General features: G+C 38.6%; 1 protein-coding gene across 2 annotated transcripts; it reads left to right on the forward strand.

Moving 5' to 3' along the window:
• Positions 1–7,699: 7,699 nt before the first annotated feature.
• On the forward strand, positions 7,700–23,178 carry LOC121529282 (transmembrane protease serine 9-like). 2 transcript variants are annotated; one of them, XM_041817078.1, is made up of 14 exons: positions 7,700–7,761; positions 11,965–11,985; positions 13,182–13,353; positions 13,963–14,231; positions 15,868–16,013; positions 16,098–16,368; positions 16,597–16,768; positions 17,118–17,371; positions 17,500–17,597; positions 18,387–18,816; positions 19,122–19,293; positions 20,574–20,827; positions 20,974–21,071; positions 21,541–23,178. In XM_041817078.1, the coding sequence occupies exons 1-14, from the start codon at positions 7,707–7,709 to the stop codon at positions 21,877–21,879; spliced, it is 2,751 nt and encodes a 916-aa protein (XP_041673012.1). In that variant the 5' UTR covers positions 7,700–7,706; the 3' UTR covers positions 21,880–23,178. The 2 variants fall into 2 exon arrangements, with proteins under 2 accessions (XP_041673012.1, XP_041673013.1); XM_041817079.1 differs by lacking the exon at positions 7,700–7,761 and adding an exon at positions 11,735–11,829.
• Positions 23,179–23,659: the final 481 nt, after the last annotated feature.

The following is a 23,659-nucleotide window of genomic DNA, read 5'->3' on the forward strand; positions in this document are numbered from 1 at the left end:
AAACCTCTTACTTTTAACAGTGATTTACATGATGTGACCGACACAAATTAATGTAAAAAAAACTTTGATTTGACGACATGTGTTGGCTTAAAACTGCTTGTATAGGTATGTGATTGGTACACAGCTCAGGTTTACGTCAAGGTGCAAAAGTAGCAAACTGAGGAAGATGAACATGTGCTGTATAAAATTCATAGACTATCAGGAAAATCCCTTTTCTGCATTGAGGGAGATTTAGTTATTTAAATATTTCAAAATCAACATTTAACAATGGCAATATATGAAGTGTGCACTTTTTAAGACTTAGATTTTTTTTCAGGCCATTTTTCTAAGAGTGATAATATTTGGAAAAATGGTTTGAATCTTGGAGTAATAAGTGGTAAGCAAATACCAAGCTATCAGTTCATGCTAGCTTTGAAAACTGGGTTGAAGGAAAAGATATGTCACAGATATTGCTGTCTTTACCACAGCCCTAGTAGTGCTGAATGAATCTGGCTTGGGATTGCTTCCTCGCCAGGTTCAAAAGAGTGCAGGTTTATAGTGCAGATAAAAAGATTCTACTTTAATATTCAGACCATGACTTAAAAGCTCACGTCTTATATACAATAGATGATATTTACTTTAAGCATAATTATCCAGGCTGCTTTATTTCTGTAGCATCAAGAACAAGATTCTGCTTGTTTGTCTTTGACATGACACAAATGTATGGTCAATGATTTTGTCTAAAGAGAAACTATGGATGCTGGCTGCTTTGAGTCTGATTTGTCAGATTTAAAATGAAGAATTCTTGAAGCTGCCCTTCAAAAATGCTTTCATATGGAACTTATCACTGGACTTATTGAAGCTGTATATATCAAAAGAATATAACATTAAACTTCTCTATATTTTTAAACTGGAAAAATGTGTCTAGAAGAAGAAAATGATTGTGAAGTAGTTTTATTCAGCAATTAAGGGAAAAACACATTTGGAAGCACTTAGGAGCACAGCATCTACCTCATTGGCTACGTTCACACAGCAGTTAACAGTGACCTCAACCTGATTCTTTTTTGCTCACATGCGATTCTTATCTGATTCCTTTCTGACAGTGTGAACAGCGCAAGTCACATTGAATTTGTCCTTTTCAAATCAGATTCAGGCTACTTCCGTATGTGGTTCTAAATCAGATACATATCTGATCTTTTGGAAGTTGACTGCAGTGTGAACAGTCAGCCAAAAAAATCAGATCAGAGAAAAGATCAGAATTGAGCATTAAGGCCTGCAGTGTGAACGTAGCCATTGTGTCTGCAAGCTGCTGTACCATGATATTGTCTCTATCAGAAATGACTCAGTACTTATAATAAGCACAGTATGAAGCTGCTCATTACATAAGTCATAGTGATCTGGTTTGAAATTAAAAATTCTCATCTTTCCAAGCTTTGTCATGAAAACAGCTGTAACACAGATGTAGCCATACTGGACACATTAAAATAATAAACTGCTCATAAATAAAGTGAACATTATTTCATTTTTTTTGCTTTTTTCAATTATGTAAAGCCTGAATCAAACTTGGTAGCAATGTAACTAAAAGGAAATAGATCAAATATATTTTTCACTTGCTATAACTGCTTTAAAGAAAATGAAGTTAAAACTCCTTTTGGTCTTTTTTGGGTCTCTTTTCTCCAAGATTTTATAAGTTAAACATCCCAAAACCCAATAAATGTGGCAGGTACATCAGGCATGGTGAAAAATGTAATATTTTATGGGTCTCCAATGGAGGTGGGGAGAATTGGCTCACAACAGCTTTCGAACTGCCAGCCTGCAAAGCAAGTATGACCCAGAAAAATGAAATTTGGTAGGCATTTATGGCATCCTGAGACCTAAAAAAAAGTCGGGTCATCACTGTGAATCCCCCATAGGGAGAGCACCATTTTGGAAAAACTGACTAAATTTGGAAGGGTTTTTTTCCCATTTCCCATGAAATGAATATGTCAGGTTATTTTGTTTCAGGTAACAGGCGAGCTGCATGTGACGGTTTATTTTACTATTTTCCTTTGACTTTCTAAATCAACAATCAAGGCCAGCCATTGATTACATACAGTATTGGACCTTCCTTAACAGAAATGGCCCTTTCTAAAGAGGAGGTGGTGGTTGAATACCATTCTTAAAACCTCAGTGATGAATAACTCATTACTCACTTTAATGTATCTGCAGACGGTTGTCCGGTAAGAGCAGGAATATGAAGGAATGACTCCATTCACACACACACTCTCTTTGACTTGCCACTCATTTATTGTAGATTTGCTCAGATGAAGCCAGATGATTGTGTACATGGATGTTTGTATGTGTGGTTTCTACAAATGAAAGAATAAAATACAGATTACATCTCAAGAATGCGCATGCATGGGCAGTTTTAGTGATTTGGAGGCCTCAGGCAAAGATTGGAACAGATTTTCTGCCTCACTCCGCAGTCACACTTCTATTTTTGCCTTCAAAAGAGATCTTAAACAAACGCTTTTAACTGCATATAGCAATTTTTAAGTGCATTGTACTACGGCACAAAAATTGTTTTCCTGTAAACTGTATTATGTTCCTGCTTTAACTTTGAGAATATGAATTTGTGGATATTTTTTCCCTGACAGGATATAGCAGATGTTTGTGTTTAATATTGTGTGGGACCCTTAAGGGTTTCTTTTGCCCCACCTGTGCATTTAATATGTTTCACGTATTCTTTTGTACTATTTTAATCTTCTTTCTTTTGCACAAATAAATAAATGATAAATGATAAAAATGATTAATGTGAGCCCCCCCCCCAATATCACTCACCTTAACTTCTTCTCTGCACAGTATGCAGTGGCCACTAATAATACATTCAACTCCATTCAGTGTAAGATAATCTGCATTATAACCAACATCTGTTAGGTTAAGTATTAGTGAATACTTGGTTACATCAAGCCGGACAAAATGTATCCACCTCAGACAGAGAACAAAAAAAAACAAACGTAAACCTGACGTCTCCTCCAAAAAGATATGAGAATAAAGACCCTCTGTACTTAAATGATTATTATGCACAAACTTGTGGCTTTTCTTCATCATTTTCTGAAGTTCATGTACTCTCCTGTTCTAAGGGTTCATGTTTTCAGATACAATATCTTAGTAATTGTATCTGGCCCGAGGTCTCATCAACAACTTAATGCACTGAATTTGTATTTCTACATCAAATCAGCTGCATTACATGAGTTTTTTATTATGTTATTAAAAGAAACATACAAAAGGCTCTATTTTCAGTATTTTTTTCATTAGAATCATACTGTACTGCAGCAAAACAGGGATGCCAAGCTCATTTTGGGTCGGGGGCCAGATTTGCTTCAATTTTTTAGCAACATCAATACCACCAAAGCTGATCTATAGGCGGCTGTAATGTTTATAAAGAGAAATGATTCAGTCTTAGATGCAGGTACCATTTAATGAGTGCTACATGTCTGCACACTAAAGGGTTAACTAGCTACTTTTGAGACTTGCAGGTAATCTAAACAGGTCAGGCAAAAATATGCTGTCCTTGTAACATGACAATTTCTACAGATTTTGACGTTTTTATGACCTACTGATGATGAATTTAGAAGACTGGAATATTCATTATAAATATACATTCAGTGTGACTGTTTATGGATTTAAAACAGCAACCTGTCGTTCACAATATCTGATCTGACCCTGAGATTATTTCACCTGACCTGGGATCGGTGCAGAGCCAAGAGAGGTCCCTCTGACATGATGAACTGGCGCATCTCGGTGCATATTTTGGCTGCATTATAGCGCATTGCCAAGATCAAACATGCCAACCTCTCATGTCATTGGACAGCCTGTGTCCAGATTAGGATTGAATGTTCAGTTATTAAGTCATTTAAACGTGAAGATCAGAATTTCTACCATTTAATGAGAGCTGGAGTAAAATATGCCACAGGATTTATAAACCACGTCCTGTTTAAACTTAAGTGATCAAGACCATCATTTCACTTTTTGTTGACATAAAATTAAACCATATGTAAATAGAGTTAGTTGATATTAGTTTGGCATTGCAGATTTATTATAATGTGGGATTAAAACAGGCCCACTGTTTTAATTTTTTTTTTTTCGGCTGTACTTCTAAACTGATTGGTGCACAGACATTTATGGTTGAATTAATTGTTTTCCAAAACAACAGATATCTGATGAAGCTGGCTGTGGCTTGTGACTCATCTGAAATAAGAGTGTTGTTCTTCTGTTTTTTTTTTTTTTTTTTTCTGGTTTTCTTTATTTCCAGGAAGCTGGCCTATTCTTAGATACTTCTCGTCATTTCTTTCAGGAATAAAAACACAAAATGAAATGCCAATCTGTCTTATTCAGACGCTCTGCATCACTTCAAATATTTACATCTGATGTAACGTACACCTTCAAAACTTTGTTATAGGTACAATCTGTGATGTATGAGTCATGTCTGAAAGTTTTTTCCAAAACGTAGACATTTTTTCCTCCATTTATATCTAAAAAAAAGGCTTTTCATGGCTGATGAACCTTTAGGTTTGGTTTCAAAGTACACTGAAGTTATTACCTTGTATTATAAGATGTTAAGTAAATATGAACGAGATACAGCTTTCTATCTTCATGAAAAGATCAGCTAAAGTTGCTTACATGCCTCTTTAATGGTACGTGGTATGGCTTTTAAATAATGAGACTAACTTATGTGGACAACACCACATGGTTCACAGTCACACAGAGTGTTAAACATTAAAGTGTAAGTGAACCCCCAGCTCAAAGCTAACTCCGCCCACTTAAGGATTTCAAAAAATGCACAGAAAGTGGGCAGTTTGGTACTGAGAGGAGGAAAGAGAAATTGAGTTTTTTTGTCGTTTTTTTTAAGGACGGGGTTTCCCAGATGAAGCGGGAATGATATGACATTGCAAAGCAGATGGATAAGCCCGTCTCCATGCTTCTCACTGGTGAACAAATCCATTTGGCGTGTCAGGTTAGGAGTGACAGTGACTTCCCCTTGCCAGGAACTGACACAGAGTCCCGCAGCACTGCTGCCTCAGAGCGATCTTTAGAGGTGGAGGATTTTTTCCCTCCAGAGTCCCCTGAAGCAGGCTGTGGACTGGTGGTGGACCGGAGGCCAGAGCAGTACATGACCAAGAGTGATGCAATGAAGTTCTGAATTGGCATATGCTTCCATGCCTGACCTGACCTGACTGTGCCTCTCTGGTCGGTCTCTCCTCAAAGGGGCCATGCTACCCAGTCTCTCCTATAGTTAATATTCTTTCTACTGTCAAGCATCTTATACAACACCAAGTATTGAACTATCACTTCAAATCTTCACATTGAAAGGATTATCCTAAACCTTCCCTCCTTTTAGACTTGTTTGTGGTAATTAAATTTTTTACCTTATTTTCTCTAGAATTTAGCTGAATTCTCATAAAACTGTTCATGCATCCACATTTCAAAGACAAGCTGAAAATATGTTAAAGCTCACGTAGATTTTTTGAAACACGAGAATAGGTAGAACAGACTGTAATTTAAGGAGACGCGAGTGCAATGTGCAGGAATGTGACCAGGTGAGACAGCCAGTCAGTTAAAGATCTGTAAAGGTTGGTGGGGGCACACTTCTTGTGGTTAAACCCGGAACTTTTATCTTTAGAGATAAACCAAGAGCGTCACCCATGAATGACACGTCACAACTCCTACTTTACTTTTTGTCTTGAATACATTTGCCGTGTAAATCTAACCAGTACTCCACAAAGTTTATTTGCTAAATAGTACTGTCCCTTAAAAGCATGTTTATGACAACACAGAGGAGAAAGCTGTGAGGTGCACAGATAACTCAGTTCACATCAATCGTGAGTGTAAATAACTTTGTCCTTTATCCACTTCTGTTCACTTGTACATCATCAATAGCACCGCTTCCTGACCTCGCAAACTGGGGGATGGGTCAAGGGCCATAAAAAATGCGCGTGCATTGCTAGTGCAACAATAAAGATAATGGCTTTAAAATGAATTAAAGTTAATGCGTTATTTTATAACTTTGACAGCCTGATTTCTACAACAATAGAAATAAAAGAATGAATGATTAGGAATTGTAAACTAAAATATAAACTGAAACAGAGGCTAATTGTCAGATAAACTTTTAAGTAAATGCTGTATTGCAACCCTAAAAAAGTTATGCTAGTGTTCGCTCAGATTGCAGTTAGCTCAGGTCATAGTGTGGAAAACAACACTTTTGGGTTCTTTTCATTCAATCTATCAAACCAAAGTGTCTCACAAAATATCAAAGTCCAGCATGAAAAACCCCAATTAATCAATTAATTAGGGATTTCAAAGGGAAAGACACCAAATGTACTGGTTACAAATACAAAAATAACTACATGAACATCGAAAGGCAAAAGCATAAATTAGAGGTTGAATAAAACAGTCATGTGAAAGAAGCCAACATGGATAGAAAAATTCTGTTTATGGTCAGAAATATGGACAGAACTTAGCCTCATCCTTTTAGCAATATTACGTTTTTGCCATAAAGATTGTTAAATGTGCCTCATTTAAATCATTTAATGCATGTTAACCTTCTCCTTTTTGTTAAATGCAAATAATGAATTAAAGATGGGCGAAAATGTGTACTAAAGATATTTTAATTTGTAAATAATGCAAATTAGTACTTTCCAGAATTATTTATTTTCCACACATCTCTCTCGGTACGTCACATTCCCGCACTCATGTTCCTTCATTTGCATTAGTGCTGTGCTTTGGCCCACCTCGCCCTTCCATGCCAGCTCTAGGGAAGCACGCCACACCCAAGTGCAGAAGGACGCACGCACACTGGTCAAAAGAACTGGACTTCAGGCTCCAGTGCACCCAGGCATGGTACGGATCGCCAAGTGTGAGTGCCCCGTTAAATGTACTGCTCCTGTCAGACATGGCAAACAGAAAAATCTAATGTGCAATATGTCGTGATGGAGACGAGGAGTGTTTTTGTCTTTTATGGTAATTTTTCCACTTATCCTGTTTTTGGGACTGAGGTGGCTTTCACACTAGGCGGCCCGGTCCCACATCCGAGTACGCTTGTCTCTTTCTGTCAGTGTGAATGCAAATGAACCCCTACTTGGGGGGATGGTCTCGGTGATTGCCTACCTTTGCCTGAAAGTGAAGTCCACCTCTAGGTGTGGTGGCATAATCTCTATCATTAAAGGCCCTAAAAGCTCCCCAAAAATAATTTAAAAATAAATAGATAATGCAAACCTGGTGGCATAAATGAGCACACCCCTAGATTTAGCCTCATCACAGCATTCTTCCTTTCTGGGTAGAGTCCTTCAGTGTAACCTATCTCAATTTAGCAAAATTTGCTCACTCTTCCTTGCAAAAGTTCTCACAATCTGTCAGATGGCAAGTCGACTTCCTGTGCAGCGCCCTCGGGTTAACCAACAGATTTTCTGCAGGATTCAGGGCTGGAATCTGGCCAGGCCAGTCAAAAACATCTTTCTGCTTGTGATGGTGGCATTGTTTTGCAGATTTAGTTTATGACTTTGGTTGCTGTTAAGCGAGTAGATGATATTTGTCTTCGTCAGCTGTTTAACAGATGCCAGACAATTATGTGGTAAAATCCCCCCCCCCCTCCAACTTAACCTGAGAGGTGTGTTTGTGTTACAGGCAGAGAGGGAGGGGAGAGGAGGCTTATTTATGCCTGAGCAGACCCGGCCATATAGACTTCAGTTATGGCTGTGCACAAAGTGATCCTCACGACGATCCTGCTGGCTTTCCTAACAAAAGGTAAGGATTGCTGCCCTCACTAAACACACCTGAACAAATCTTGTTTGGGGCTGTTGTATGCTGGAGGACCTCTCACAAGGAAGAAAATAAGAGAAGCTTGGTGTTGCACAACTGTGACTCGTGAAACTCTGAGCTCAGAATTCAACTTTCTAAAGAATTTCACGGATTTAAAGTACAAAAGAAAAGAAATGAGTGTAACCTATGAAGAGTAAAACTAACAAAAAAAATGTTAGAAGTGGAGCTGATACAAAGTCATTAATTATAGAGTGATAAAAATGCATTTGAATTAAAAATGAAGTGATAAATTATTATTTGATTTGATTAATCTGAGGTCGATGCAATGAAAGTTGTTACAACAGATGAAAAAAGTTGCAAATTTCACCACTTTGTTTTTTCATACATGATTTATCATTTAGAGCTCAAACATTTTCATTTATCATTTAAGGAAAGAGGCCTGGTGGACGATAGTCATGATAAGTAGTAAAAATGTTTGTGAAGTGAAAATAAAAGTGATACTCCAGTAATTAAATAATCATTTTTATGCTAACGTGAAATTTTTGAGTTTCATTTTGAACAAAAAAAAACAGTGATGGAGAGTTTTTAAAGACTTTTGGGTATTACTTTGCACTAAACTAACTTTTGGGAATTTTTGAGGAGAGAAATTGATGTTGGTGATTGTTAATATTTACAACTGCACGAGTTTTGACCTTCAACTGGAAATGTATTCCGTCGTTTTCAGAGTTAAGAAGCTCTGGGTTCAGCCAGGTGACTGCAGGGCATTTCCAATCCATTAATGCCTGTAAAACTGAAGAAATTAATGGGCAAAAATGTCAATATCTTACCTAAAAATATGAACCAAGGTCTGAGTGATGAAATAATAACTAAGCTTTATACCAGCACTTTGATATATTTACAGTTCTTGTGACGAAAGCAGTAATGTTTTTACCAGGGATGTGAATCTCTCCTTGTCAACATGATTCAAATCTTGACTCTCGGCTACGATTCGACTCACTGACAATTAATTAAAATACAGAACAATTCGGTCCGATACAATTGGATCCAGTACAGTTATAGAATCAAAATAACTTTTTGCTTTAACAAAAATGAGAAAAAGGGGAAACAGGATAATTTCATAATAGTATATGTGTCTTTCAGCTCATTTATAAAGGAGACTAAATCCCAGGACTTGTGTAAACATTATGACTCACATGTATTGATTATGTCACCAGATCAATCACTCTCAACAACATGCTACAGTTGTAAACTCCGTGAATAAAATGTGCTGTGGTTACGGTGACAACTGAAGATTTCCCTGAGTTTTAACTAAGAAAAGTGATTGTTTTCAGGTCTGTTTGTGCTATGTTTAGCGTTAGCATCTTAGCTAACTTTAGCTCTGTTGTTTCAACAGGGGAGATTTACGTGCTGCTGTTGTACTGAATTGCTTTTCTCCAAAGCGTACATACAGACAGACATTTCAAAAGTTATCCCTCCTTCATATTTAGTCCACATGACTTGATTTTAGAAGGAAAGAACTGTAATTGTGATACATTTCGGTGACTACAGATGGCACACATCCAGCCAGCGAGTATCTATGGTGAATGTAACTCTCGTTAAAGGTAAAAGGTTACCGTGGGTTGCGCAGGATTAAAGTGTAAGTAAACCCCCAGCTCAGAGCTAACTCCGCCCACTTCATACTTTTAAAAAAAGCACAAAAAATGGGCAGCTTAGACTGGGTTTTTCCAGATGAGACAAGAGTGACAGTGACGTCCCCTTGCCAGAAAGTAACACAGAGTCCAGCAGCACTGCTGCCTCAGAGCGATCTTTTGAGGTGGGGGATTTTATACCCTCCAGAGTCCCCTGAAGCAGGCTGTAGTGTGGTAGTGGACCTGAGGACTACCTGTTTGAACCGTTGGCTCCAGCTGCGGCGTTACTAAAGCCGAGGCGGTAAAGAAGCAAGAGAGGATGGGAGTGGTCTCTGAATGGTAAAGCTGGTTATATAAAAGGTAGAATGTTACCGCTCTAAAGTTTTTGAAATAGAAACCTACCAATGCCTTTTCAGAAAAGATTTTTCAAAGCGGATGTCCGTTTAAGCTAATTAAAAGCCATAAAATGCAGATTTTTATCAGTTTGTATCAGTCAAATGTCAGAAATTACACCAGCATTGATGTGTTTTATCATAGTTTAATCAGATACTTCAGTGTACAGCTGAAAAAAAAAAGTACTTACATGTCTTTAGTCGCCATGTTTCACGTTATCCCTTGGTAGCTGTGCACGTGCAGCTCAATAGCAGTTACGTCACGTGTTTTTTTGCTCTGATTGGCCCGTAGAGATGTAACAGACAGAACATTTATCCAATCACACTCCGAGTTTTTTTCAAAACCTCTGCCTTTTCCCAAACGTCTCCTATTGAACCTTTCTCAGGTTACCAAAGATCAATTCATGCAACACTTTTACCGATCAATGGCTCCACAGACCGATGCAATCTTTGACTTTAAGATCGGTTAACAAGTCCATATCGGTTTATCTTTACACCACTAGTTTTTAAGGTTAGAAAAGCAGAAATATAAGCTTTCTGCCTGAGATGCGAGAGTTTTTGCTGGCTGCTGTGGTCTGAGTCATTGCAGGTCAGGAGACATCTGTGACGGGCTTGCTGGCTTAGTTCACTTGGCTTAGCCTGGAGCTTCCCAACTCTGAAAATAAAGAACAACTTTCAAACTCAATGTCAAAATTTGTGAAAATTTAAATGTTTACAATCACCAACATCAATTACTCACCTCAAAAATTCCATACAGGTAATTTAGTGATGAAAAAGTACCCAAAAGTCTTTAAAAAACCCCATCTCTACTGTGATGTTTAAGACATTTAAGTGCAGAGCTGAGCGAAAGCTCAAACTGGATCTCAGAAATCCCTTGATATTTTGATTTATGTGTATTTTTATGCTTTATGATTCAAATCACATTACATTTTCATCACATTAATTTTTTTTAAACTTTTCGTGACTCCCACCCTTCAGTCCTCCTTACTCCAATGATAAATGAAAATGTTTGTTAATGTTAAATAAAGACAAACAATCAGTTTTAATCATCAGCTTCAAACGAATCAAACCATATTACAATTCATCTCTTCATTTTTGGATTCAAATGCATTTTTATCACTTCATAATTCAGTTCGAGTGAGTGTTTATCATCTCCACTTTTATCACTTAATCTTTTCTTAGTTTCAACCTTCATAGTGCCGATAATAACATGCATAACTAGTTTTGTTGTTTTGCAAATATTTTCCGTAGTCAACACGCATTCCTCTCCTTATTTCTCTGCGACTTTGTTTAGTGCTGCTTCCTCCTCTGATACAAGGGTTCAACTTTTGATAAATCATATAGGATAATAATTCAGTGCCCCAACATCATCAACAAGTGTTCATTGATTAAACATTACGAATAAATAAAGAATAAAAGAGTCCCAGTTGTTTTTAAAGAACAGATGTTCTTGCAAACCTTCCTATGAGTTGCACAAAAACCATTATCTTTAATTCCAGGTGAACTCAAACTGATCTGTCCCTCAGTGCGTTGTATGTACAAAAGTCAGCTTAAAACCTGTCCAGGCGCATACCCCGTGTGTTTACATATTTGTCGAAACCTCTTTTCCTCAAAGCTCTTATGCAACAGTCGTGGGAGACTTTTTTGAGGTCGCCAAATGAGTTTCAGAATTTCTTTGCAACAGTATTCAATGAAACATTGATGTCTGCAGTAAGCATTATAGGGATTTCCATGCTGTGTGTACTGTCTGATGTGCTCTTCTCCTCCACTGGTTCCCATCAGGACTTTGTCCTCTCACCTGTTTTATACATCCTGTAGACAAGACTCCCAACCAGGAAGACATAATCTGACGTTTGCGGATGATGCGGTGATATATATACGGTGATGTCCATTACAGAAGCAGGACCCAACACCCAAATCAGTGTCGGATGATTTTATTCAGTGGTGTGATGACTCCTTTTGAAACCTTAATGTCATAAAGACCAAGGACGTGTACTGATTTTAGAAGGAACTCAAATACAACACTTCTATAAGTAAGTTTTATTGAAAAAACTGATGTAGTTTACAAATATCGCAGCAGCGGCTGCACTCCAGGTATTTGTGAGAAATATTAATCTGAAACTTTAATTTAATTTTTTTCTTATTTATTTATTTATTTTTTTTTTCAGAGTGTCACTTACAGGAAGATGGTAAGTCTCTGTTTATTACTTCTGTCTTTTGTTTCATTTTAAACATGCTGCTTTGACTATTTTTATGTTGTGATAAGTTTTTGTTATCACAGTCATCAATGAAAAATCCTATGGAATTCAAAGCCATAAAACAATTCTGAAAAGCACTTATTAAATTGGCTCAAATTCCCAATTTCGGGTAATTGTATCAAGGCATCACACTACTCGGCCTCCCTGGAAAAGTTTACTCTAGGAAAACTACCAGAAAATGGTTTGCTGACTGTGGTATTACAGTGTTTGATTGACCAGACAACTGGTCTGACATGAACCTCGTACAGAATCTCTGAGGTATTGTCAAGAGGAAGATGAGAGACACCAATATAGACCAGGTCAGAGTTTCTGTATTGTAAATCCTTTTTTTGACTAGAGTTTTGTGATATTCTAATGCTGTGATTTTTTTTTATAACTATATAACCTTGTATTAGATGAATCCAGAGTATATGTAAGTTCCATCTCTTGAATTAAATCACAGAAAAAATAACCTTTTCTTGATATTGTAATTTTTTAGATGCACCTGCACATACTTTCTATTTCAAGCCATTAGGAACGAAAATTTCCAGTTTCAAAATCATTCATTAAAAGTTTCAAGTGTGTATTTTTGACTTTTTTTTGGTTAAATCTCTCTCTCCTCTAAAGCCTTAACTTGTATCAAAAGTTAAATAGAAAACTGCACAAAAACCAACAATGCATCAAAATCTGTTTTGGTGCCATTTCTTTACATATCCAAGATTGTGATTAAGGAAATTTCCCATCACTGACCAAATCAATATCATTCTCACAACAAACTACAGTGACATCATTTAATCAAACCTATATTTAAAGTGTTGAAATCCAGCAAAATATTTGATAATTTTGATGAGGACTGAAGCTGATCGACAGATTTTTACCCACGCAACAATGGCAAAAAATATACATGATAAGATTGTTTTAAGAAGTAGACATATTTTTTCTTAATGTTCTTAACACACATAATAGAATTGATACCAGAGGGGCAATCCTTATTAATAGGCATGTTGGCTCTGCCACACCTTTAAATACCCAAACGCAATCCTAGACTCTTATCTGAAAAACAAGGTCAAGATTAAATTCTTGCGGTGCAAACATAATGCCAACTCGAAAAAAGGCTTAGTCACTGTTTGTCTCCTCTGTGTCTTTAGTGTGTGGGAAGCCTCCTCTCAACACCCGCATCACCCGTATCGTTGGGGGACAGGTGGCCACTGAGGGCTTCTGGCCGTGGATGGCCAGTCTGCACAAACTCAACTCTCACTTCTGTGGAGGGTCACTCATTAACAGAGAGTGGGTGCTTTCTGCTGCTCACTGCTTTGAAAGGTAACAGTAAATAATGGTCTTCAGTGTTGGAGTTACAGGGCAGTGTTGATACACCAGTGTTAGTTCAGCTCTGTAGAGTCAACTGATCTGTGATTTCAAATCTAGGGGGGATGTGGGCAGAGTTCCCCTTCATACCCTTTGTAGTGTTTATATGTGTTTTATATGTTTATTTGTGTCCAGATGTTATTGTTGTACAATGATCCCTGTTGGAATCCTTTACGTCATTTTTCTGGTTGATTGTTGTTTTTGATGTCACACATCTGCACCATGAATGACGTTATCCACAGAGTAAGAGTTCCCACTTGTGACTCTAGGAAGCCTAGTGCATCAGCTTACCAAGTGAAGTTTAAACCATGCCTTTTGTCCATGCTTCGAGCAGGAAACAAACACAAGTCCAGCATGAGCAAGCATTTGTCAAATGTTAAGGATAGCGCCTGTTTTACAGACAGAAACCTCAAGCAGGATCAGACTCGTTGTTTCTGTTTTAACTTTTTATCAGTGGAGGAATTGAAGCAGAGCTTCATTGTTTAGACAGTTGTCTTGCAATGATGCTGCACACTACTGTTTTTAATGTCTCAGCTCTGTTTTCTTCTCTTCTCCAACCTGAAGCACCCTTGCCAGTGATGTGACCGTGTATCTTGGTCGGCAGAGCCAAAAGGGAGACAACCCCAACGAAGTTTCTCTAACAGTCACGCAGATCAACAGTCATCCTGACTACAACAGAATTACTTTTGACAATGACATTGCCCTCCTGAAGCTGTTTTCACCTGTGAATTTTACTGACTACATCCAGCCCGTGTGCCTGGCAGCCTCGGATAGCACCTTCTTCACCGGAACTGACACCTGGGTCACTGGCTGGGGCGTTACCACTGAAGGAGGTGGGTCAGAAAGCAGTTTAATGAATTACTTCACAGGAGAGGTAAGATAGGACAAAACAGTTTTATTATCTGACCCTTTGTCATCATGAAGATCACTCTGTTTCAACAATCAAAAACCACCAATATGAGTTCTGGATTGCCTTGTCTCTATAATGTTGGATACTTTACCTTTTTATACAATTCTACCATGCCATTGTGATGTTAACATGGTCCATTTCTTCCATTTCTCTTGACATTGTTGAGTCAGCTGCTCCATGAAAAATATTTCATCCAATATTTTTAACCATTCTTCTTGTGTTGGTGGGTCAGATTTTCACTTATTTGCTGCTAACAGGATTTTCAACAAAAATCTGTCCTGTCTTCACAGGACCTGTCTGTCCTCTCTTAAAATCTCTTGTAATGAGACCAAAGTAGAGCATCTTGCATGTCACAGGTATTACATAACCCAGAATTCTCTTTACAATCAACTAAATATTTTTCCCACAACCCACAATCCTCAGACAAAGCCAAAATACACGCGAATGATTAATTTTCATAGCCCCACAAAGTCTCAATGTGGTACAAATTAATACTTTCTCCTAATCTTAGGTGTGACATAGAACCTGGCACAAGTGTTAATTTTGATCCTTATATTCAATTTTAGTCTTAGTCTTTAGATTAAATACCTTTTATTTTTATTTTTACAAAAATTCAAAAATGTTTTAGTCTAGTTTCAGTCCATAAAAAGTGCTCGTATTTTAGTTATAAGTTTTAGTCCAACCAATTATTCTATAGCCTAAATCTGGTATCATGGTAGTGTGCTCTATGAACGCTGCCAAACCTGGGGACCCTGCTTATACAGTGTATTTTGACAGATTTACCCACAGTTTAAAATATCATGGATTCTAAATGTCTGACAAAAACTTAATTACATTTTAGTCTAGTTTTAGTAATCTTGATGAAAAATAAACTTGCTTTTACTCAGTTTAAGTCATCAAAGGTCTATTTTTTGGCTAGTGGTAGTCTAGTTTTACTCATGGAAAAATCATGCTGTTTATAAACATTTTCAGTCTTAGTTTTAGTCGACAAAACGAACACTAAAACTCCTCACATTTTAGTCTTAACTTTTAGTCCAACCATTTATTCTTTTGCCAAAATCTGGTACCAAATCATGGTAGTGTGTTCGATGCACCATGCTAAACATGGGGTCCCTGCTTTCTACAGCTGAGAGGCAGGATACCTACATATGCATTGTATTTTGACAGATCTGATGGATTTTAAATGTCCCATGAAAACTAAATTACTTTTTAGTTTAGTTTTAGTCATTTTGACATAAATCAGACTTACCTTTTGTTAGTTTCATTCATCAAAGATCTATTTTTGGGCCAGTCTTAGTCTAGTCTTTCTAGTGGAAAAAGGCTGTCAACCAACATTTTTAGTCATAGTTTTAGTCGACGAAATAAATACTGGCTATTTCCTCTGTGCTTGGTTACGTTTAACTGAAAAGTAGATCTGTTGTCTTAATAAGACTCGCACGGCTAAATAAATTTGATATCAATTATAAAGATTCTATATTTGAATTTGACCTTTGGAATACTTCCATGCATCTATATGACATTTTGAGGTGACTTATCCAAACATATTTTTGTGTCGACAGGGTCCCTTCCTTTTCCAGGAAACCTAATGGAAGTGGAGGTGCCAGTTGTAGGAAACAGACAGTGCAACTGTTACTACGACGTGGGTGACATCACAGACAACATGATCTGTGCTGGATTAAAAGACGGAGGCAAGGACTCCTGCCAGGTGATGATTTTAAACACCAGTATATAATATTATATCTGACAACCTGTGAGGACAGTCTTCCTAAATGTGCTTCTCTTCACAAAGGGAGATTCAGGAGGTCCAATGGTGAGCAAGCAGAACGAGAGCTGGACCCAGGGGGGGATTGTGAGCTTTGGACTAGGATGTGCAAGGCCTAATTTACCAGGAGTCTACACCCGTGTGTCCCAGTACCAGGCATGGATCAATGGTGAAATCACCAACAACCAACCAGGCTACATCACCTTCACATCCACTGGGACGGACAGTGACCTAAGCGTCAGCTGTGATGGCCTGCCTCCACTAACAACCAGTGCCCCTCAGATTACTACACCCAAACGTAAGTGCCTGTTTCACTTTATACATGTGATTCAAGCCTAAAGTACTGAACTGAAAAATAAGAATAATATTGATGAAAACTCTGTTATCTGGACCAAAAATAGGGATAAAGATAGTTACTTTTGAAGAAAGTTTCAAGATGATGTACCTGCAACATCTGGTCAGATTCACAAGATCAAACACTCAAAAGAAGAACCTTTACATGTACACTTATTCCTCTTTTTTCCAGCTGTGGTCTGCGGTCAGGCCCCAATGAAGTCACGAATTGGGGATGGTAGCTCAGTTGCAGCCGCTGGCGAGTGGCCATGGATGGCGAGCCTGCATAAGAATGGGAAGCATGTGTGTGGTGGGACTCTGGTGGCTGAAGATTATGTGTTGAGCAATGCCAACTGCTTCTCAAGGTGAGACAGCTAGAGTGATGTCACTCATGGTGCAGTGCAGGGTGGGAGGGGGACTCATTTTCAGCCCTGGAGTTTTATCGGTCAGACCAGCGCAGTTTAGTTAAAGTTACCTGGACAGGATTTTGAACTGCAACCCTAACCCTAACCTAACCCTTCACTGAAGTTTCACAAGAGCACAGTGGCCTTCATTAACCTCAAATGGAAGAAGTTTGGCGCAACTAGGACTCCTCAAAGATCTGGTTGCTTGACTAAACGTAGCAATCAGGAGAAAAGGGCTTTAGTAGGAGAGGTTATCAGTGATTCCTAAAGACTTCTTTATATTATAGCACCTTCTTTTTATCTTGAACAGTTCCCCCACACCATCTGAATGGACCGTCATTTTAGGTCGTTTGAAACAGAACGGATCAAACCCATTTGAGGTAATACTGAATGTGACAAACATCACTCTGAGCAACTTGACTGGGTCAAATGTGGCAGTGCTGCAGCTGTCACCAAGACCCACCCTGTCGAACTACATCCAGCCCATCTGCCTAGACGATGGACGGACCTTCGCTGAGGGCTCAACCTGCTGGGTTGCTGGGTGGAGCTCTGGGACAGGGGGCGGTGGGTCTAAATTCCCTGTGTCAGTTAACTATAAGATAAGAAATTCAGATGTTAAAAAATTAATCAACTTCATGCAGTATGTATGATAATTAGATATGCTAATAGTCCCTCTGTTTCACCATTGTTAGAGGAACAAGTTCTGCAGGAATTCCAGACCTCAATCAAAAATTGTGGAGACAGTTCGTCAAGTGATGTGATTTGTACAGGAGTGTTCTCATTGGGAGAGGTGAGTAACAAAAGCAGGAAACTGCCAAACTTTAGTTTTTCAATGGTGCAGCACACACAGTACATACAATACCATACAATATGGTAAATATGATTCATTATAGTATGATATGAAGTGATTATATATGAAAGCTTTGGTGCTTGTAATATGATGTAAACAATACATTAGTTTACTCAGTTTACCATATTAGATTATACATTAGGATACCATATGATTTGATGTAATAAAATACACTGCAATAAAAAGCAGATACAATGCAGTATTATACTGCTCAGTATATCGCAGTACTACATTGAATTAAAGTACTTTATTTTATATTAGAAGATACGACAGAAAGATATGATAATACATGATACAATGAAGTACGATGCAACATGATAGAATAGGGTAAGGTAACAAACAATACATATATAATACAGATATGATACAGTACAACACATTATGGCATAAGATGAGATATGACATGACATTATAGGATGATATACCAATGGTATCTAATATCTAAAGCCCATCTACGCTTTGCTGCTCCCTTTGCAAGCTTCTTTTTACAACCCTCCTCCACCCCAGCTCCTCCTGTTTTATACCTCTGACTTCAGCAGTGTCATTCTGTTGTCATTTATGCCTGTTCTGCTCTGTTTTTTGCTGCTTCTCTCCCTGCCCCAGGCTTGGCTTGTAGGCACAGGAAAGGCAAGAACATGTGGTGTTCCTGTTTGATGCTTTCCATGTAGACTACTTTGTACTCAATCTTCATGCTAAACATTAGCATGTCCATCTTTCCTTTATTTTAAGGGGGATTCTGGTGGTCCTCTGATGTGTGAGTTGGATGGATCTTGGTACCAGGCATCTGTGTTATTGTATGAAGACGACTCCAAGAGTACAGCACGAGAAGATTCAATAATGGTCTTATCCAAACTGAGCCGCCATCAGGACTTCTTGACTAACTCTGTAGGGACATTCTTGATGCCAGCCTCCATCGCCAACACCACCAGCAGTACTGACAGCCCAGACAGCACTGATAGCACTGACAGCACCGCCAGCACTGCCAGCACCACCAGCACTGATAGCACCCACAGCACAGACAGCACAGACAGCACTGATAGCACTGACAGCACTGACAGCACCCACAGCACTGACAGCACTCACAGCACCCACAGCACTGACAGCACCCACAGCACTGACAGCACTGATGACAGCACCACTCCGCCAGCCTCATCCGACCGTGAGTGCCTGCTAAATTTACCCATGCTGAATCCAAGCCTAAAATCCTGAGCTAGAAAACTACTGTTTGGGATAGTTTTGTGTTCATTTGACAGCAACTTAGTCAAGATCTTGTCACTTCATTGAAACCAAGGACTCTTTTGTGACTGCACCATTTCATTTGCCTCACTGTTCCAGATTGTCTTACGAAATAACATCTTCAAACATACTTTCATCTCTACCAAAAAGTCAGGATAAAGATAGTGACAAGATCTGGCACTCAATAGACAAGCCGTTATATGCAGACTTTTTCCCCTTTTCTTCCAGCTGTGGTCTGCGGTCAAGCCTCACTGAATTCACGTATAGTAGGGGGAAGCTCAGTTGCAACAGCAGGCGAGTGGCCGTGGATGGCGAGCTTGCAGAAGAATGGGAAGCACGTGTGTGGTGGGACTCTGGTGGCTGAAGATTATGTGTTGAGCAATGCCAACTGCTTCTCAAGGTGAGACACCTAGAGTGATGTCACTCGTGGTGCAGTGCAGGGTGGGAGTGGTCGTCATTTCGGCCCTGGAGTTCCATGGGTCAGACCAGCCCAGTTTAGTTAAAGTTACCTGGACAGGATTTTGAATTGCAACCCTAACTCTAACCTAACCCTTCACTGAAGTTTCACTGGAGCCTATCCCAGCTGTCATTGGGCGAAAGGCGGGACTGGTCACCAGTCAACAACAGGGCTAAAAACAAACATATCAAACGTATTTATTGCACATAATACATTTTAATCTCTAACAATATCATATATACACAGTATATTATATAGTTTACCTATAAAGATCTATATACAACCCCAATTCCAAAAAAGTTGGAGCACTGTGTAAAATGTATATAAAAGCAATGCAATGATCTGCAAATGTCAGAAACACGTATTTTATTCACAATAGAATGCAACCAACACATCAGATGTAACTGAGACATTTTACCATTTCATGAAAACATATCAGCTTGTTTTAAATCTGATGGCAGCAACACAGTTCTCAAAGTAGGGATGGCGCACCAGGTCCAAAGAATCAAGAGAAATCTCTGTAGTCAAGGAGCAAAGCCAAAGGTCAGTATATGATGTTTGTGATCTTTGGCCTCTCAGATGGCACTGCATTAAAAACAGGCATGATTCTTTAACTGGAAATCACTGCATGGGCTCAGGAACACTTCCAGAAATCATTGTTAATCAATACAGTTCACTGTGCCATCCACAAATGTAAGTTAAAGCAATATCACACAAAGAAGAAGCCATGTGAATGCAATCCAGAAGTACTTCCACTGTCTCTGGGCATAAGCTCATTTACATGGACTGAGACAAAATGGGTAACTGTTCTGTGGTAGGCTGAATCAAATTTGAAATTACTTTTGGATGGAATAAAGGGGAGAGGGACCATCAGACTTGTTATCAGCACACAGCTCAAAAGCCTGCATCCCTGATGGTATAGGGTCACATTATGCCTATGATGTGGGCAGCTTACACATCTGGAAAGACACTTTCAATGCTGAAAAGTAGATCGAGATTTTGAAACAACATATGCTACCATTCGGACAGGATCTTTTTCAGGAAAGGCTTTGCATATTTTGGCAAGACAATGCTAAACCACAACAAGAAGAATCCAGGTGCTAAATTGGCCTGCAGTCCAGACCTTTCACCATCTTTGAGAATAGTGTAAAAGGGCTGTAAAGGTTTAACCCCTGAATTAAAGTGATCAGTCAGTCCTAATGACTTCTTTCTACCTCCAACAGTTCCCCCACACCATCTGAATGGACCGTCATTTTAGGTCGTTTGAAACAGAACGGATCAAACCCGTTTGAGGTAATACTGAATGTGACAAACATCACTCTGAGCAACTTGACTGGGTCAAATGTGGCAGTGCTGCAGCTGTCATCTAAACCCACCCTGTCGAACTACATCCAGCCCATCTGCCTAGACGATGGACGGACCTTCGCTGAGGGCTCAACCTGCTGGGTTGCTGGGTGGAGCCCTGGGCGAGGAGGAGGTGAGTTTGAACCCAGAAAAAACCTATTCCTTATGTGGATTAGATATTCAGACACTGAAAGATTCATAAAGTTCATATGTTTGCCCATGTGAGGTAGTACTGCTGTTTGATTCACTTCTAACAGTTTTTTGTTTCTACACTTTTAGGGGAACAAGTTCTGCAGGAGTTCCAGACCTCAGTTGTAGATTGTGGAAACAGTTCATCAAGTAATGTGATTTGTACTGGAGTGTTCACACTGGAAACGGTGAGTAATTGTTATGACCTACACCTTTAACAAGCTGTTGATCAGCATTGGGTTTTTGCTTATCCTAAATCTGAAGCCATACCATACCATAGCATACCATACCACATTCGATACAGGACACAAGGTAAATCCTATACCAGGTGACATCACCAGCCCACATATTTGCCCTGCCCAAATTAAACCCAGACAAGAAAGGGGCGAAAAACTTTCTAACAGTCTAAATCCAAAATTTTGTCACATGTAGATCTCAGTGTTTTCACGTATTTACAGCAACCTTATTCTAACATATCTAGTGTGTTAAGACGCACATTTTGGATTTCACTTTACAGGGTCGTTGAATTCAGCATGATTATCTATTGCTGTCTCATGAGGCCTGCAGACCAGACCTGCAGCAAAACGGCAATCAGTGTGAACTTAGAACTCAATTTCACATTGAAAATGAATGTGCTCATCTTTCCTTTATGTTAAGGGGGATTCTGGTGGTCCTCTCATGTGCAAGTTGGATGAGTCTTGGTTCCAGTCGGCTGTGTTATCCTTTGAAGACAACTCCAGGAGACAAGCGCGAGAAGATTCAATGATGGTCTTTACCAAATCTAGCTTCTTTCGGGACTTCCTGTCCAGCATCATAGGGACTTTCTTATCTCCAGCTGCCTCCTCCTCCACCCCTGCCAGCCCCACTCCAACCGCCACCAACCCCACAGCTACAGACAGCGTTACCACCAGCAGCAGCAGCGGCCCTGCTCACTCCTCTTTCTTCATCCTTTTCCATCTTCTCGTCTTATCGTTGTGTCTCCAACTCTTTATATAGAAACCTCTTCCTTTAGATAGTGATTTGCATGATGTGACTGGCACAAATGAATGTAAAAAAACTTTAATACGACAGCATTTGTTGGCATTTAAGTAATTTATTAGTATATTGTGTGAATCCACTCTATGTATATGTATGTGATTGGTACACAGCTCAAGTTTACGTCAAGGTATGCAAAAGTGGCAAACTGAGGAAGGTAGAAATGTGCTGTATAGTGTTATTTGATTATCCAGAAAATCCATTGACTGCACCGAGGGAGATTTAATTATTTAAACATAATTTTAAAATCAAAACTTACCATTGACAGTATATCTGAAATAGACACTATTCAAGCCTTTTGAATAGCCTTTTTCAGTGCAGTTTAAGAGTGGCAATATTTGGAAAAATGGCTTGAATCTGAGAGATAGCTTTACTGTTTATACTTAAATTGTATAGTCCCACACAATCTGGCTTGGAAGTGATCCCTTGTCAGCTGAAAAAAAGGTTTATAGTGATCTAATCTAAGGGCAAACAAGTCATTATAAGGACAAATCACGACCCAAATCCCAAGAAAACAGCTTATTAATTGCAATAAAAAGAGGCAAATGATTTTAAATATTGTTAAAACATTTAAATGTACCCAATTTCACAGTAAAACTTGATAAATAAAAGGTATTGATGCATGCCCACTAAGTACGTAAGTACTTCATAGACTTTCTGCTACCATTTTTCTTTTTTTTTTCTTTTTTTTTTTTTACACGACCCACTGAAAACTCCTCCGCAACCCACTTTTGGGTCCCAACCCACCTGTTGAAAACCACTGCAGTAGATGACATTAACTTTAAGAACAATGATCCAGGCTGCTTTAACTTTCTATAGCATCAAAAACACAATTCTGTTTGTTTGTCTTTGATGTGACACAAATGTATGGTCATTAATTTTGTCTAAAGAGAAACTATGGATGCCGGCTGCTTTAAGTCTGATGTGTCAGGTGTAAAATGAAGAATTCCTGAAGCTGCACGGAAAAAAATGTTTGTATTATGTAGCCTATCACTTGACTTTTGCTGTTATTGAAGCCACATATATCATAAGAATATAACATGATATTTTTATATTTTTTTACTGATTGAATTTTTTTTTTCCATACAAAGAAGAAAATGAGAGCAGTTTTATTCAACAATAATGTGAAAAACACATTTTGAAGTGCTAAAAACACGTCTACCTGGTTCTGTCTGCAAGCTGCTGTACCATGATACTGTTTTGACTCAGTACTGATGATGACACAAGGGCGTAAAGCTGCTCATTACATAAGTTATAATAAACTGGTTTAAAATAAACACTTACAATTGTCCTTTTTCCAAGCATTGCTATAAAACAGTTTTCACACATATGTAACCATACTGAACACATTAAAATAAACTGCTCACAAATAAAGTGAACATTATTTAGTTTCCCCCTTTTATTTTGAAAAGCCTGGAACAAACTTGGTAGCAATTTTAAGGGAAAACAAATAGATCATATTTTTCTTAACTAGCTATGATTGCAAGAAAATGGAGAAGACACTCTCTTTGTTTTTTGGAGTTTTTTTTTTTTTTTTTTAGCATTATTGAAATCCTAAACATTGTTTTTTTTTCCCTCAAAGATTTCTAACTTTTCAGTGGCTAAACATGCTACAAAACCCATAAAATTTGGCAGGCACGTCAGGCCTGGTGAAGAGTTTGATATTTTATGGGTTTCTAGTAGAGGTGGGGAGAATTGGCTCAATACCACCCCCAACAACTTCAAATATGCCAGCCTGCTG

This window comes from Cheilinus undulatus, linkage group 21 (assembly GCF_018320785.1).
Source record: "Cheilinus undulatus linkage group 21, ASM1832078v1, whole genome shotgun sequence".
Lineage (NCBI taxonomy): Eukaryota > Metazoa > Chordata > Actinopteri > Labriformes > Labridae > Cheilinus > Cheilinus undulatus.